Below are 18549 nucleotides of genomic sequence, written 5' to 3'. Positions count from 1 at the left end.
AATGTGTCTGCATTACATCTGCTCTCGTTGTTACAAGTAATCTGAACACTTTTTCTATCTATTTTCAGCCGTAATGTACCACTCATCAGTTTGGATGTTTTAAAAGTGGGCTAGTATGAGGTACTTATCCTAAGTCAAAGTCAGTTTCTCCATCCTGGGGGTGTTTTGACCACCAACTACTGTTAATAAAACACTTAATATGAACAAGCACTCATACAACCCCACTTCAAAGCATTTGTGTGCAAGAGAATTTGAAAACAACATTGAAAAAAGTCTGTAGTTTCCACTTCTTCTAGTTTCAGCAATCTACAGCTAACATCTACACAAGCATGGTGCTCCATGTTTAAGAGGGTCCCTCTGTTCCTGAGCTACACCTTGAACTACGAGAACAGACTTCTTACAGTGTCTGCATGTTGGCTCGGGTGAGTTCGAAGGCCCACTCCACAGACAGCGGGTTCAGGGTGGTCACTCTCTTACACTCTATCTGCAGGTTCAGCCTGTTGAGGAGCACAAGAAAACAGAGTCAATAACACCAAGAAGTGTGTGTGTGAGAGAGACGAAGAACAGACAGAAATACCACACTCAGACCAACCAAATGGAACAAGTATGTATTTCATGGAATACTGAATAAGTCCTTTGTAGCGTACAAAGTATTACGTACCCGTTTCTGTCGTATTTTTTGAAGGCTGGGAAGGCAGCCAGTGGATCATCAAGCTGTGACAAGAGGAGGATAAATTAGCTTCAGAGACTTTCAAAAACAAATATAGAGACAATTAAATACCACCCTCTTTTTTGAGTTTAGGACAATATGGTAAGGGATGACTATCCGTGCCTTCAGAACATATTTAATGAGTTTTGTCTTTTACATTTTTTTTTACTTTAAAACCAGAAAAAGTCAAGAATTATTGTGATATCCAAAAACGAAGACGATGTCGATGAAATGGCGTTGGTCCCTAATATTAACCGTCCACAAAGTCATCTATTCTTAGCCCTGAGAGTATACATAGTATTACATTAATACCCCTCTTCTTGTACAGATGATGAGACATTTGGCCCCTGGGCAGACATGTGAAATATGCAGTTGCATTTCCAAACAAATAAAAACATACAATACATCTGTTCAGGCTCAGTATCAGAAGATACTGAGATCGCTATATTTAGAACATTCTTACTGTTGAATGAGCCATTTAATTTCTCCTAATGACAAATGGTTGCAACAGAAGCGCTAATTGAGATTAAATATTGAAAACAAAACCCGTTTAGTATGCAGCCATACCTTTCATCTGGTTTAATGCCAAGGAGAGTTGGTTTATTTTTATTTTGCCAATGATAATCATGAAAGCATTCTAAGAAAACAGTACGTTTCAATGTCTTAAACATTTTTGTAACCTGTTTGTAACTCGGACATCCAGATATAACGCTTGACTTCAGCAGTCAGGAATGTAACGGGAGGTTCAGAGGAGTGTTAAGGCCACACTAATATACAAGTGTGTATTAAAAAGTTATAACTATTGGTTATACTAGCAAGCAATGTAGTATCCACAGTAGGAGTTCAACAGGGTTTATAAGTAAGGACTTTTGAAATGTTAAATCAGTTTACTTTGAATTGGAACAGCTTTGTTCGCTGTATTGTGTTTAATTATCAGTTAACTTATAATTGGATTTAACTTTACCTGGATTGGTGTTATTTGGATTGTTGAAAGTATTACATATGGTGGAGAACTTTTAAGACTACAGAAACTGAGCAGAATCTGAACCCACCAGAAATGTGTTTTGTAAAACAGTGAATACACCGATTGTTCTTTTAGTACACAGTTAAGATGCATCACTGTTGGCAGGAGAACTAACAAGAATAAAAGTTACTTTGGGAGAATTTGTTGCATTCCTCCTCTGTTGGCACATCAACAGTGGAAAGGGGGCGGGCGAGAGAACAGCATGCGACACAGCGTGCCCCATTTTGGGACAAAGTGACATAGAAAAAGTAATAAGCGCTGTCCCGCCTGTACAGAGCCTGTTGAGGAAGCACAGCTCGAGGGGAGTGTGTGAGCTTTGTTCCCCTCCGAGCTGCAATAAGGTTTATCTCGAGGCCACCTCCTCTGCTGAGTGTTCTACTACAAGGCCAGGATTTAATAATGCAGATTAATTATGCATTAAGAAACATATGGCACTGCGTTTGGCTTTTCCTGTGGTTTACATCGATTAGGGGTGAATTCAGAGCAAAAGGGCCTTCTTATCTTTCGCTGTCATTACGTGGAACCGTGTCTGTTGCTGAAACTCAACAAAACATGATAAAAATCACAACTCACAACGCAAGCTTTAAGTGTGGTGCTCGATGAAATCTGTGTGTTGGAAAATCAAAAAATCAGTGCCACATGGTGGACGCTTTTATGCGAAGCAGTTAGCTGAAAAAGTGCAGCACGCAAAGCCATTAGTGAGTCAGTGAGCAGCTCAACCTCTGTTTTTGAACTAGATGACCCCGAAGGTTTCCTAAAAGCCCTCCTCCTTGTGTTCCACTCCCGAGGCAACAATCGCTGGTTAATCTGCATCCACACTTACCTTATTGGCTGCTTCCACCTTGGCACACACGGCATCCATAGCTGCCCTCTCTTCTTGGCGCCGGGCTTTCTTCTCCTTTGCTCTGTTGGACTTTCTCTGGAATCAGAAATAAGGAAAAGGGTATAAATTGTTTTGAAGTGGTAGGCAGACATGTAGAAGAGAAAAGCACCGACAGAGGAACGTTAGATAATATGGAAGAGAGGAGGATTGAAAGGAGACACATGGAATAATTGAAATTGTGGGGGGAAAGGACAAACAAATATACAAAAAAAAGATGAATGAAATTCTTTTTTTTTGCATTTTTCTTCTGCATCTCCTATGATCAGATGTTATGTTATATTCAGTCTTTCCTTGTGTGCAAACCTCATTTGCAGCAGTATTTTATAGCACTTATATAGGACTCTAGTTTGAAATGTATAACTGTTATATTGATCCTCCTGTCTATAAAAACAGCATTATTCAGCCACATTGGTATCAGTAGCTTGTATGAACAGTGTTGTCAAAGCGGTGTGAAACAGAGTGTAAATATTGCTGAGGTTGCATATTCCAGTGTGTATGTGGATGATAGTATTGGAGAAATTCTCTGATACTTTAATTAAGCGTCTCTTCTTGGCTTGATGTCCAGTGCTAGAATCAGCAATGGTGCAGCCATAATTCACACACATTACTGCATCCATGCCTGGCAACTGAGAACACACGCTTTGAAAGCTGCTATAAACATGTCTCCACCAGGTGCACCACCATAAATACTGATTATTAGCCTTCTTCAGTTATTGACACATGCTTTTTATAGAGAAAAGGCACACTAACAACATAAGTTTTACTAGACATTAGGGATGCAACTGACAATCATTTTCATTGTCAATAGTCTGCAATTCATTGATTTGTTGTTTGGCCTTTAAAAGTCAATAAATGGTGATCATTGTTTCCCAAAGCCAAGAACTATGCTTTCAAATCCAAGACAGATATTCATATTTTAAACGCTGAAATCTGTAATAAACTTGTTTCCCCTTCAATAATTACACAGTATTATATGTTAAAATGGATTTGGGAAACATCACAGTGATAATCAACATTTCAGGGACATGTTTACAGTGCAATAAAGTCTAATTGATACATCATGGACAAACAATGGCAATTGACAAACCAGTAGGAATAAATTAAAAGCCTTCATTAGATGCAGACTTGAACAGAAAAGGTTACAATTATGGAAAGGAATGCACTGAATGGCCAACTCTAGCTCACAGCATAACTCTGTCTCTGTACCAAGCACAGACAGGCTGCAGACTGATGAAACACGTGGATTGGTTTATCTGGAGAGAAAGTGGAGGATAAACTCAGGAGACTAGCTCAAGTTAATACAACTAACTCAGCTGTATGGCATGAGTGCAGGCCTCGCTGGGTCTGAGGAGTACATAATTCACACCCAACATGTCTGAATGTATTATACCCAGGTGGGCTAAAGACAGCAAACTGTGGCTTGTGTGTAAAACACATACACTCAAGCTATTAGCAGTAATAGCTAGCAAAGCCCTAGTCATTAACATGGCATTCCTAAGTGGCTAACACAGCTAGCACGCCAACAATGGCAACCCATTAGGAGAAGTTAACAGAGCATGGCTGCCAGGCCCAGGACAATGCAGTAATAACTCTGAAATGCTACATTAAGCTATGTCTAGGCTTGGGCTAATGTTAAAATGCTATCTTGAGGCAGCTAGCATGCTAACAGAGCAATATAAGCAGCCCCGCTGCCAACCAACACCTTCGGCTACACACATCCACCATGGTCTCCCTCCTTCCTTTCTCTCCTCACCATCACGCATTTACGAGCACAAAACATCCACCTTTCATTGTAGCAACTCAAATGAAGCAAAACACCGACACACTCACCCCCATTTTGCAGCTGTGTGTGCGATCCCCTGGAGAAACACACCTCTATTGTCCCCGTGGTTCACTGCTGCTGAGTTACTAGTATCGCCAGACACAGAGAAGGGGCCAGATTAATATGACAATGATAGATAGTGTGCTAACGAGGCTAGCTGGCTATTAGCACCGAGCGGCGGCTTTGGGAGAGGCGGCGGCAAAGCGCAAATTTGATTAAAACGTCAATGAAAAATTAGCTATTTTTGTTCTCTTTAAATCGGATTGGCGCCAAGAGTGCGAGGCAGAATTTATTACAGGTCCCTTCCTTGCCCTTTTCTTTCCTCTCCTCTCTGTCGCCTCCAATGGTGGTGCGTTCACGTGCTCACCACAAACTCCTACTTCTGAGTCCTTCTGATATCTATCTATATTAGTGTTTCTCAAACTTTTTCATACCAAGGACCACTTGACCAATACAAAAACACTCGCGGACCACCTAACTCCACAAATATCCAAAATCACATAGTCTTTCTAGAACAGATTAAAAATCGCCTGAAAATGGTACGAACAAGTGGCAACATGTGTAATGAAGGTGTTGCGCTGGGCTATATCATGCAATCGAAAGTGAAACGTAAGCTTGCTCCATTGCGGAGATATTCCCGCGAGAGAGCTCTAATTTATTTATATATTTCAAATGTGAAATGTTACCAATATACTCACGGATCACTAGGGGGCGCTCACGGACCACCAGTGGTCCGCGGACCACACTTTGAGAAGCACTGGCTGGATATGTATTGCTTGCAGTGGTGTGAATGAACTAAGTACATTTACTTAAGTAGAGTTTTGAGAGAAACATGTGTGTGTGCTACTTTGTACTTATACCCCACTACAATTCAAGGTTAAATAGAGTCATTTTACTCCACCACATGTATTGAATATATATTGATTTGCAGATTTTGATTAATAATAATGTAAAAATATAAACAACACTTAAAAAGGACTTTAGTTAAACCTTGAATAACATTCACAAGCTACCCTGCTTTATCTTCGACAAACACATTCATGAATAATTGAACCTTGCCAAACACCATTTAGTATAAGGAAACATTCACAACATTATAGAACAGCTTTGACAGTTTCAGATCACATCCACAGTCGAAAACATTCTTACACTGCATATATGTGCAAATGTTGTATATCTGCAAATATTGTGTATTGTTATGTCAGATACTCTATAGATATATATCTATCTATTGTTAATATGTATGTATTTACTGTTTCTTTATTTATATTTGTAATTCATGCTGCTTTAATAAGGTAAACAGATCCACAGTGTGACCCATGTGACAGTTCTCTATATTCAGCAGAACGAATCCCTGTGAGTTCATTATTATATTATTGTTGGATCATTGTTTACAATAAAACAAATTGTATTAATGTCCAAGAGGCACTTTAGTGTATGTTGGTCCAATTAAAGATAGTTGAAACTGTTTTGGCTAGTTTTTCCCATATCATGATTCCTATTTGATCAGTTAATTATAGATTTTGAATCAAAATGATTAAACTGTGAAGAAACGTGAAAGTTTAAAGGAGCCGAAAATGTCGGTAGAACCTTAAAAAATGAGTTACCATTGACTGTAGTTGAGTAAATGCTCTGATTGATTAAAAGCATCCATCTTTAAACAAATACAGCCTGAAAACTGAAGAAATATACTTTTTTAACCAAGTTAATAGATTAAGAATACTGAAATGTAGCTACAATCTCAGCCTATGACCCTTAACCTTTTTAACCTTGCATTAGATACTTTGCTTTGGTATATTATCAGCATGGCCATGCCTTTCACAAGATATACTGTATTATCTAACTCGCACACAATACTTATTTTTACTACACAGTACACACACAGGAAAAACTTGGCAGCGGTGGGATTTGAACCCACGCCTCCGAAGAGACTGGAGCCTTAATCCAGCGCCTTAGACCGCTCGGCCACGCTACCATGCAGTGAAATTTCTCTGTGCCTAATAAATCCCACCGCATTTGAACGCACCACTACTTTAGCGCGAACATGGTTTCTTAGAAAGTGACGACAGACCCTCAGAGGGACAGAGAGGGTCTTTATAAACCAGCCTGTGTTTTACATTTTAACAAGATGTTTTAATTGTAACAATAGCCCATCATAATGACACACATAAATGTAGGGAATTACACATTTTAACACAATTAGGCATACAAAAGTGATTTTAGGTACAGATTTTTAAACCACTTACAGTACACCCTGGTATTTTTATAATCACAATTGTCTTTATCATATTTTTTTAGTATAATTTATTTCAAGGGTTCTACCTTTTGTAAAACGAATGTGCCAGCTTCTTATCACTGGGCAAATGTTAAAGTTGTGAGATATGATTTGTTTAGATGTACTACTTTTGTTTAGACTATGTGTTGCATAATGGTCATATATCCTTTGTCTGCCAATACTGATTTGTGTTTTTTAAATACCATAGGTATTTTTCAGGGATGAATGACAGAGATCATGTCCTCAGATGTTGGGAATGAGATGGACTCACTATTTATGGTGGGACACCTGGTGGAGACATATTTAGAAGCTTTCAAAGTGTGTGTTCTCAGTTTCAAGGCAATGCAATCTAATGTTTGATACACTGTACATTTTCAGAAATGCATGAATAAAGCAACAATATATATGAAGAGGGTCTAGGGGCTGCTTGGACTTTTGCCCATTTGTACTATTTAATTAACGAATAAATAAACCCAGAGGGTGAATTTTACCCCCAGTAGATTCTTCTGAGATGCAGAGTATCACATTGGCCACTAGGTGGGGATGTTTAGTAGGAAATCACTTGGTTCATTAACTAAGCTCCAGACAAGACAAAAGACTGGAGAATAGTAAATAAATACTAAGCTACCTCTGTTTCCATTTTCCAACTGTAGGCCTTATTGGCTGGTGAAGCTTAAGAAGCAACCACAAAAATGTAAGGAACCATAAGTCACCCCTAAGACCCTTATTAAAGGACTTCAGAAGAGACTCAATTAAACTCATTAAGTACAGAAACACATTCAGCACATTTTTCCTGAGGGGTGGAAATTAGCCTAAATCTTAATAATAATGATCTTTAATTGGCACATTGAGTATAGTTGGAATGTTATTTACACTTTGATCAGCTGTCTGCAACACTATTGTGCAGTAGGCCTATTTCTTAGTACGTTTCTACAGTTTGTGGTTTACTGTAATAAGGTCAGATGAAAACAAGAAGGCTGAGCAGGATTACAATCTGTTCAAAGACCATCAGAGTGAAATTGTATTACTTCTGCAACCAACAAGCATCAAGTATTCTCTCAAATTAATTATCTTAGTTTTTATAAGGAAACAAAATGCTAAATGACTCGTCCATTAGTTTCCATTTTCACGTATGTATTTCAAACTGGCTCCTTAGTGTATTTGTTTACTGTGTTTCTCTCTGTACGATTATGGGTTTCTTAACAATAGCTCTTCAATAAAGTTGCTTTTAATTTTAGGAAGTAAAGGGGAAATTGGTTGTTGTTGTTGTTATTCCTCTTTCGTAAAACAACCCAAAAAAGGGTTAAATATTTCTCAGATTATGACTGTGTGTTCTTGGTGTGGTGGGATATGAGATGGCCACCCTCAAAAGCCTACCCACTTTTTCCATAATGCAAATAAAGGGGTACGCACACACACGCACGCACGCACGCACGCACGCACACACACACACACACACACACACACACACACACACACACACACACACACACACACACACACACACACACACACACACACACACACAGCTCACAGATGGCAGTGTCTAAGCCCCGCCTACAGTCTTTTGTCTTCATGGAATCTGTCTCTCTGCTGTCGGCAAACAAACTGTCTTCTTCCTGACAGTAGGGGGCGCTATGAGGCTCTGAGAGTCTAGGACTGCTGCTCATTGTAGGACTCGGTGTTTGCATACAGAGGTGAATAACTGACACACAAACACACCAACTCATCCTGCAGTTTAGATTAGTCTATAAGTATTTCATACTTCTCTGTGGTGTGTGCTTGCACGGAAGACTGGATAATGAAATTCAAACTGCCCCTCTCCCATCTCCACCTAAATATATACTGGCACACACACATACGCACTCACATACACACACAAATAGATCCCTCTCTTCAGCTCAGCACAGTGTGTGTTGGATTGCAGACCAGATAGATGGATAGATGGATTGGATAGATAGATGGATAGATGGATAGTGTGAAAGGACAGGAGGGAGAATGAGGATGATGAGGATGATGAGGATGAGGAGGCCTCTCTCAAAGCAGCGAGCCCTGCAGCACAGAATTACAACACATAGACTGGACAAGCGGCCGCTCTTCTTCTGAGATGAAAGGGTTGTGCACTCTTTTCTACTCATGATGTATGTTTCATAGCGGGGGGGGGGGGGGGGGGGCTGTACTAATCTATGTCCGGATAGTGAAGCAGCACATGAGTCAAGTGACAAGTCTGCTTCAACCCTATTAAAAACCACAGTCAGCTGTTCTGGATTGACCATTTTAGCCTCATTTTATAATTTAATGTAAATGTTGGATAATCGAGAATGTCATTACGGCCCATATCCTTATTAGGGACAAAACAAATCTGTATAGACAAACAGAAATACAAGTTATAGAAACAATTGTATTCATGATTTTAGGACTGTCCCTTTAAGTATTATGTCAGCTTTGCAGACAAGATAGCTCACACGCTAACTGGCAGATTGTCATGGAATTTGCTAAGTACATTCATGCAGAATGCATAATGATATTTATACTGCAATTTATTAGTGTGAAAACATAAAGATGACACACAAGACTGGCATTAGATCTCTCCAAACCAAAGGGTAATACTGCGGAAAAGGTAGAGAATAATTAAAGTAGAACACTGAAAAAGAAATGACACATTGACTTTAATTAAATGTATCATATTAGGTTAGTTGGAAGCAATAATATTAAGTTGAAACTACTATTTATTTATGTTTAAATTAATATTATTGCTTTCAACTAAGCTTGCATTATGTGTAATCTGTTGACATAATACAAAGTGAACGTTTAAATGTTTTCAGTGTATATTAAAGATGATTTGTAGGCCTTGAGATAAGAGGAGTTTCTAATCTGTTCCACACTGTGTTTTACATCCTTATATAAATTCATTTTGACTCAACATATGATCTGTTATGTCATAAATGCTTGTGTCAGACTATAATGAGTCATTGAGTGTGTCATAGTGCAGCAGCAGTGGCTGTGATTTGGCAGTCAGTGCATGGAAATCATGTAATAATGAGTCTGCAATGACATTGTGCATCATCCACTGTGCAGGTGAGTATTAAACATTTAGACATGGTGGTGGTCCTACTGTGAGACGGCAGCAGGAAGATTCTATCACATCCGATTCTACATCTCCTGAGATAACAGAGAAAGTCAGAGGATGGGAGTCAGGGGGAGGTGTAAGGGAAGGAGGGAGAGAACTGTGTGGACATGTGGAGAGAAATAGGGAAGACAGAAAAAAGTAAGAAGAGGATGGATAGACAGGCAAGAAGAAGGAATGAGACAGGTGGAGCGAGGAAGGAGGTGGTGAGAAGGGGGGGGAAATAAGTGGAAACAAGAGTGAGCTTAAGGGAGAGTGGGAGGGACGATCGAAGAGAAACCGAGCGAGGAGAGGAGGGAAAGGGACACAGAGTGACGAATGGAGAAGGAGGACAGAGGAGGAGGTGAGGGGAGGACAGAGAGGAGGAGAGGAGGGGGGTGGAGGGAGGTAGGGAGGGGGAGGGGGATAGAAGGAGAGCAGTTGTTAATTAGAGAGGATGTGTTAGGGACGGGAGGACTGAGGGAGAGGAGAGACTGTGAGGGTGAGTTTCATGGACACTGCTAATGAGAGGAAAGGAAGGAAGGAGGCGAGAGGAATGGAGAGGAGAGGAGGGGAGGAGGAGAGGAGGAGAGGAGGTGGTAGGGGTGAAAATGAGACTAGAAGAGGAAGGGGGAGTAAGAGGAGAGAAGAGGGGGGGCCTGGAGGTGAGCGGAGGGAAACTGCTTTACCACTGTTGGGTGAGGATGGGGGAGGGGAAGGATCTGCACGTACGCACACACACACACACACACACACACACTGTGGAAATCTAAAGCGACACGAGAGGAAGACTCCAAGAGAGGGAGGCAGGAAGGAGGAAGAGGAGGAGGAGGAGGGGTGAGGAAGGAGAGGAAGAGGAGGGAGGGAGGGAACGAGAGGAGTCATCAATGTGGAGAGTAAAGTATAAGGGAAAGCAGACGAGGGAGGGGGAAGAAAGCACAGGAGTTAAATGGAAGGGGAGAAAGCAGGGAGGCAAGGGGAGAGGAAGAGAAGAGGAAGAGGGGCATGAGAGGGAGAGAGGTGAGAGAGAGGAAACACGAGAAGGAGGAGGAGGAGGAGGAGGAGGAGGAGGAGGAGGAGGAGGAGGGCAGATATTCAGGGAGGAAGAGGAGAGGAAGTATTGAAGAAGGAGATGACAGAGGGAAATGAATAAGTAAGTAAAGGGAGAAGAAGAAGACAGATAGAGGAGGTGCAGAAAGGAGCAGGGACAGGGGGGGCAAACAAAGAGAAGAGGGAGATGTGGAGGAGGAGGAGGTGGTGATGCCAAAGAGAGAGCAAAGAGAAAGCATGGAGTAGTGTGTAACAGGCTGTTACATGTCAGCAGCAGGATGTGTGTGTGTGTGTGTGTGTGTGTGTGTGTGTGTGTGTGTTTGATTGGCAGCATCAGGTGTGAAAGATCCTGCACAGATATCAGTAAAACAATCCCTATTTCACTCACACACACACATCCACCTGTGCACGTACACACACGTACGGGAAGCACTATGAAGAACTATTTTGAATTGTTCGACATTTTCAATATAAATAAATAATTTGTGTATTAAGGTGTATTCATCTGAGTAATAGTCAGGACTCTGTCTCTCACATACTTAAACACACAAGGTTCAATCGTGCCCCGGTCTCCTGCCCCTTTTCTCTCCACCATGCATACATCAGTACAAGTCTGGACAGCCTGCCTCAGCACACGGATGCACAGCTGACGAATCCCTCCGCCGACACACTGGCAAGTAGTCCTTAATTTATGGGATTTTGAAAGATTGCAGATTAAGAATCGTTCAAAAACTACTTCTGATGATTTATAACGCATTATAAAATGTGTTCTACAATTAAAACTGTGCATCATTATCATATAAACGGGTTGGACTGTATGCCGTTTTAAAGGATATTTGTTATCAGCACGACATGTTGGTTAATATTGCGTGTCAATTTACACATGTATGGCAACACAATCTAAAATTGAGAATAGGCTACATTTAATAGTTTTTGAGGACTACTTTTTGTCAATCCAAACGGCTGGTTGTGGTTGGGAGAGGCGAACGCATCAAGGCGGATGTCCACCTTACTTTTCCCCGGGTGTTGTCCGTCTCCCCGACGCACACTCACGGCTGCTTCCATCTATCCATGCAGTTCACTTCATTGTACTGGCTCCGCTCATCAATTAGGCGAAAATTAAGCCTTTTTAGATGCGATAATTGTCTTTAAGCGCGTCGAAGAGGAATATAAACTGTGAACAGAGGCGCAGATAAGTTTTGAGTGCGAGGAGAGCGGAGAGAAACGAAACACAGGTAGGAGAGCGACTGCTATCTCGACTTCCAACTATTATCGTTACTAATGTAACGCGAGGGTACTAGCCGCAAGCTAACCGGCTAACGTTAGCATCCCGACGACCAACTAGACTTCAGGTTGCACTTTAGAGAGAGAGGGAGGCAAATATCGCCTGGTTTTTATTGTTTGACCTCCAAAAATTACTCGGGACCGTTCAAACTACTAAACGTCCCGAAAGAGACCGACAACTCGAGTTATAATAATACGGAGAGCGAGTTTTCACTCCAGCAGACAGTAGCGTCAGGAGTAGTAACAGCAACGTAAGCGTGCGGAAAACAAAAGGACTTCACATGACTGCTCTGTTAAGATGGGGAAATGTCTTCAGCTAGCACACCTGGTTCCATTAGAGCACCAGGTGCTAACCCACCACCTCATATGTTTGGTTTAGTAACACATTAACTAATTTATAGTTAACCAACATGTATAATTAATAAAGGAGTCCCCATACTATTATGTTGGTGTTACCTACTTTAAAACAAATAACAACACTAGATGACGTACTAATTATATCTACGAACATATTAATTGTCACGTTAGAAGCGCCAAGATTGTCAATACGAGTCCAAAATGATACATCAATAAGATAGTTAAACTAAACATTTACACATTTATGATGTATAGAAAAAACACTTGTTTTTTAATTTACTAAGTATAAGCAGGTGGTTGAGCAATAATTGACTACACCCTGTCTGGTGGGGTTGACTGTTATGTATTATAGATGTATATCTCATAACAGTTGTCAGAGGTCGAGGCTATAGTAGCAGTGTTCGAGGCTACCACCAGCCGCCCCCCCCCCCGAAAGTAACTATTTGAAAGTGAACAGAGGCGGGATTATAGCTTCCTCTTCGAACCCTCTGTTGATTTAGTTTAATCGATGCGTCAAATTTAAATCCATCGAGTTAGATGTAAATAAACAGGGCTATGTTTATGTTTGATGCCGTGAGCTTGCAGTGAAGTTAAGGGGACAGCTGTTGTAGTGTCGGGGGGCCACCGGCAGCCGCGACAGACAAAGACTCCCAGAGAGCCTCAGACACTTGTATTGTCTAGCGGAGTTTCCTAGATGTGAATGAATCTCCCCCTCACCCTCTGCAGAGGAGCCATAACTACTCATGTTTTATCTGGAGAATGGGGGAATAAGTTCATGATGTCGCCCATATGGCATGCCCATGCTTTGTTCTAGTTGAAGTTAGGTAAACAGGAGTTGCTGATGGGATAGAGGACAGCAAGCATAAGACTCGTTATGCTGCGATCTGTGAGTGATAACGCTCATTGTTTTGTAACCGCACTGTGTTGTGTACCAGGCGGGAGGGAGTTTAGTTGGGTTACTTTCTGTCTCCCGAGTTGACCGTCTAGTCTTTGTGCTGCTTTCTATCTATCACTGCCCGGAGATACATAGAAAAACGAGGCTTGGCCACGTAATAATATAGCACTGACTGTGGGTGACACTCAAAATAAGAGTCCCCTCCACACTGGAGGGCTCATGTTATTTATGGCTCGTTTTTTCTTTCACTTTGTTTTGCAGATGCTTCTACTTGTCTGTTGTGCTGTTTGCTCAGCATGTAGGAGGAGGAGCTCCATCAAGTAGTTGATAAATAAACAGCAAAAAGTATGTAACTATTTTGTTAATGGACTTATTGTTCAACTAATTCTTAATACAAGACATAATCGGAACATTCTGTTATAATAAGCCTCTTGTATATACATTTTCTTATGTTCTCTGCTTAGATATAGCTGAATAGGATTTTTTTTTTAAACAAGAAATGTAACCCCTCGACTATGAGAAGCTGGGACATGAGATGGACATTTCCCACTGTATTTCTGCAGTTGTATAAGAAGATAACTGTTGGATGCAACTCTACATATGAGCATCACCATGGTTTGTGATGTGTCAAAACAGTGTTTGTTAGTGCTGAAACTAACAATATTTGCAACTAACTATTTTCTCAATTAATCATTTGGTTCATCAGATGGTTACAGTAATGCACCCTACAGATCTGCCAAATCAATATCACTGGTACTTACTCGCAGACCTTGTTAAATGGATTGGATAATGGCCATACTGGACTGATTCTCATTAAATAAAGCTTCTCGGCAAGTCTGTTTTTATTTACTTGGTTACGGTGGTCTGCCTGCTCATATTTTATTGCCACACTAAACCCTAACATCCTGTTACCTTGTATAAAAATGATTCCACATGGTCAGGTATACAGACATTACATTGGTAAAAGAGAGCACTGGAATGTGAGCTCAAGTGTTTCTTAATGGTCTGGGGCACTACATGGCCCTGTGTTCTGTTAGTGGGTGGTGCAGCATCATCTTCTTAATTAACTGGAGTAATAAAGGAGGACGTGAGTTCATCAGTTTGAGTCCTGTGTTGAACAAGAACAAGGGCCTCTGGATTGTGTGTTGAGGTTCCTTGAAGGTCAATATGGTGAGAGAAGATCAGAACGAGAGCAGAAATGTAGCCAACAAACCAATGGCCCATTCATCACCTTACATCCCATATAATTAATCACACTGTAAGCTCATTTTTGATTAGTGTGACACCAAGATAAGAGCCTGATCAAAGCACAAATGTTAATTAGCCTGGAACCTCTCTGTTAATTTTTTTATTTCCAATGAGCATTACTTGAAATGTTCAGCCCTAGTTTTCAGGCAACCAAGTTCTATCTACTGATGAAAATGAGGGTTTCTGGGAGAGTTGTTGAGTGTGAATGTTCTCATACAGTAAAGTTATGTTGGGAAATAAACTCTGCTGAAGGGAAAATAATGGGATTGCTTCCAATGTAGCAACATAAGGTGCTGCTCTACGTTTCAAGAGTGATTAAGGCTTTACAGGGTTTCAAGTGAAATCCTATCGCAGCCAAATATCTGCCAAGTGATATTTTTATGGGAGATTGTATGGAAGCAAACAAGAGACAGAAGTATTTGAATTTTATCAGACACCGAATGTATAGCATTGAAAATAATTACTTTGAAAATCATGTATCTGAATTTTTGTGAAATACAAAAATTCGAATGTTCAAATTCAGATCCCAAAAATTCAAGTGAAAAAAATTCGACGTCAAATATTTCGGTGTTTAAAATTCGATGTAAAAAAATTCGGTGTGTAAAATTCGACGTCAAAAATTGCGATGCAGCATCATCCGGGCTACTCAGACAGGATAAGCAATCGAGTCTGAATGCAATCAAACCGACTTCTGGCCTATCAGAGCCAAGCGGCAAACCCCGGGACAGTGCGGTGAAGCCCAATGCTGCAAACTGTAGGCGATGGATGCAGATGGGAGCAATTCCCGTAGACCCTATGTTAAAATGTCCAACTTAACATCAGAAAATGAACATGTTTCTAGCCTGGATCCACAAAAACATATTCTGTATATAGTTAGATTCCCCCTTCATGACAACGGGACTGCTGCTCCTAGCTCCTCTCTGCTAGCTCCGTTAGCTCCGTGATGCTACAGCGGCTCAGCTCATGAGGAGAACACTACTTGAACTCGGCCGTGTTTGTTGTGTTGGTTCCTGGTGGACTATTCGTCATGCAAATATAGGATTTATCTGCGGTTGAAACAGACCGTCCATGAATGCAGTTTCTTCGGTAAGTCAACCCTGCATACTTTGTTATGTTACTGGTGTTTTTATTAAGCTAACGTTAATGAATGTTTAGAGTTGGGTTAGCATTTGAGCAATCGTAGCTCCATCTGTGCTAACGATGCTATGCGTAGCATCCAAGAGTGTAAAACATTAAGGGGATGCTACTGTATTCTTTCACACATAGTGACGCCACGAGCTACCCACAATGCAACGCGCGCCATATATATATATATATAAATATAAATACGCCATTTTCCTGGAGGTGCTAATATCCTGGAGGTGCTAATATAAACAGCTAGCTAACGTAGCCAGGCAGACCGAAGAAATCGCTGCATATCTTCGGATTACGTCTCTGGACTTGAGAGGTGTGCTCTAGGTCGTTACCAGCGTAAACTAGAGCTGTGTGGGTTGTCCGATTGCCCTTACAGACTGCCTGCAGATGTATGGAAAAACGACTCTCGAAAGTGGCCTTCGGTCGATTTTGGCAGCATCTACGTCTATCTTCTGGAAACACCAGGTGAATACCCCACTTGTCACAATAATATTATCATGCCATTACATATATGTGGTATTTTTTAGAGTTGACTATATTGATTAAGGCAATAGACTATGATATTCTGCTTGCACCTCGTGTGAAATGGCAGATACCGGAAGTAAGGTGTTGCCCTCAGCCCAAAACCCGTATGTGTGTGAAAGAATACCAAAAGGCTTCTGTGCGAGGTTGCTAAAATAAGGTCATCCTTGTACGTTGGATAGTTAGTTTGCTAGTTAGGTTACTGTATGCATTGTTAAGGTTCATTTAAATTCGCTATGCTCTACTATAGCATAAAATAGACTAGCTAACGTCAACGTATTGTTAAAGAGAGGCTTAGTGTATATTAAATCAACCTCACAATGAAATGTGTGTATCTTTAAAACATGAACACATTTGAAGATGGTCCAGAAATAACGCTCCCTTAGATATTGTAATATGGTTTGTTGAACTGGAGTTATTTATTGCAGCTAACCGCCAATCCGACGAACGACCCAAACATTGTTGTTTTTAATATTATTACCAATGCCTCTTTTAATCGTATTATCATCACACTTGAGAAACAGCCTTATCGTGGCTGTAGAACAGAACATGTAACTTAATGCCTGCATTTAAGGACGATGAATAGCGTAGTCAATGCTTTAGTGACAAGGAAATGATTTGTTATATTAGATACAGTATGACGTTATCTGTGACTTCAGTCAGAATGAAGCTTATCCATTGCATTGCATTTGTTAAATAGGTTTGTGTCTTACCCTTACGTGTGTGATACATATGAATATGGCATATGAAAACAAATTAATTTGACTGACTCATGAAAACCTCATCCAAAGTAACAGTAAAATAAAAAGGACCTACACAATAATACTCAATCAAACTGATACAGTATAAGGACTGTGATGTCCAGCAATTTCTGAAGTATAACAATAAGATTATGACCTGTTTTTAAAAGAAGATAAAACGTTGTTTGCATGTAAAGAAGTCTGTAACCCATGCATGTAACTTTACATATGTTTGTTCAAAGTGTCCTTAAGGTGATCCAGACAGGCTGGACCAGAGGAGGAGAGACAGATCTGGACTCCTAACAGCAGAGAACTTCAGCACGGATTCCAAGGTACACCTTTTTCATGCTTTACAAAGAATGCATAAAGTAATGACTCTAATACACTGATAGACATGCCATTAAACATTACTAAATACTAGATCACCTACACATCAGTGATGTTGAGTGTACTTTCTTAGCAAAAGGTTACATTTACATTTTACCAAGCAACATAACTTTTTTTGTTCAATTTTCACATTTCAATGTATTTAAGGCAAATATTATTGAACATAGTGAGAGCTGCGACCCTTTGTCTTTCAGTGAGACAACCGGACAGAGCAAGCTTCTACAGTTGCACTAAGTTTTGATAACGGTTAAATATTATTTTAATAATACATTTATTTCAATGTTGATGAATTTAGAACGGTTTATTCATAATCTGATTATCTTTGTAGTACACTGTTGGATTTAAAAAACACATTCAAATAAGAAAATCATTATATTTATGTTTTTTGATATTTCTGTTAGGAAAGGACATGCCTGAGAGACAGGACTGCTTCACCATTTTCTCTTTCTCTGAGGGTCCAGAAGAACATCAAGAGGGAAAGGAGAAGCTGATGTGATGAGATTTAAGAGCAGTACAGGACATTCACACTAGTTTTGTAGTCTAACAGGAACTTCATTTGTGTGTTGTTTTGTGTTTTACGTTGCACCTCAGAGACAGTGTGATTATTGTCAGGCCTATAAAGTTTGGCACAAAAAAAAAAGTCAGCTGATCAAATGCATTTGCCTCACTTTCTGAGCTTCACATCACTTGTGCCTTGTACCGCAGAGTTTGCAACGTCATGAATAAATGGTGCCAATCTTCAGTCGGATGTGAATGTGTAATTTAACATTTTCAGTAAGAATAACGGACAAAAGGAGTGCAAATACAATTTATTGAAATGTGAACTAAAAGTTATCAAGCATGAACCATCACCATTTTTTAAAAATAAAAACGAAATAATATACATAAGTTACACTAAATGTTAATCTGTTAATTGACAGGCTAGGCCTGTGCAGGTGGTAACAGCTATGCCCAGCATGGGCTAAGTTCTGTAGGTGCAGCTGGTGCAGGTCCTCCTCCATCAGGTCTGGTCCTCTTCCCTCAGGCCTGCAGGGTCTTTCCCTGCGAGGTGGACTCCTCGCAGGGAAAGACCCTCAGCCCTCTCCGGCCAAAGCAACAGACAGGACGTTCATA

At 40.4% G+C, this 18549-nt stretch overlaps 1 protein-coding gene, 1 long non-coding RNA gene and 1 other non-coding gene across 4 annotated transcripts in view; 1 reads left to right on the top strand and 2 right to left on the bottom strand.

The window, feature by feature from the left end:
- naa40 (N-alpha-acetyltransferase 40, NatD catalytic subunit) overlaps positions 1-4937 on the bottom strand; it is a 9631-nt gene extending 4694 nt beyond the window's left edge. The window contains exons 1-4 of one of the 2 annotated variants that reach the window (XM_034222052.1): positions 4447-4937; positions 2557-2652; positions 662-714; positions 402-497 (exon numbers count right to left, since the gene is read on the bottom strand). In XM_034222052.1, coding sequence (XP_034077943.1) covers positions 402-497; positions 662-714; positions 2557-2652; positions 4447-4452 — 251 coding nt within the window. In that variant the 5' untranslated portion in view covers positions 4453-4937. The remainder of the gene's footprint in view (positions 1-401; positions 498-661; positions 715-2556; positions 2653-4446) is intronic. The other variant, XM_034221969.1, reaches the window with a different exon arrangement.
- Positions 4938-6331: 1394 nt separating this feature from the next.
- trnal-aag lies at positions 6332-6413 on the bottom strand. Its single transcript has one exon. It is a non-coding gene; the product is annotated as a tRNA-Leu (tRNA).
- Positions 6414-11864: 5451 nt separating this feature from the next.
- On the top strand, positions 11865-15233 carry LOC117549376. Its single transcript, XR_004569472.1, has 3 exons — positions 11865-12104; positions 13667-13750; positions 14112-15233. It is a non-coding gene; the product is annotated as an uncharacterized LOC117549376 (long non-coding RNA).
- The last annotated feature ends 3316 nt before the right edge of the window (positions 15234-18549 follow it).

The sequence above is a fragment of the Gymnodraco acuticeps genome, unplaced genomic scaffold (genome assembly GCF_902827175.1).
Source record: "Gymnodraco acuticeps unplaced genomic scaffold, fGymAcu1.1, whole genome shotgun sequence".
Lineage (NCBI taxonomy): Eukaryota > Metazoa > Chordata > Actinopteri > Perciformes > Bathydraconidae > Gymnodraco > Gymnodraco acuticeps.
Note: the sequence above shows the minus strand (reverse complement) of the source record. Positions and strands in the feature narration are given on the sequence as shown.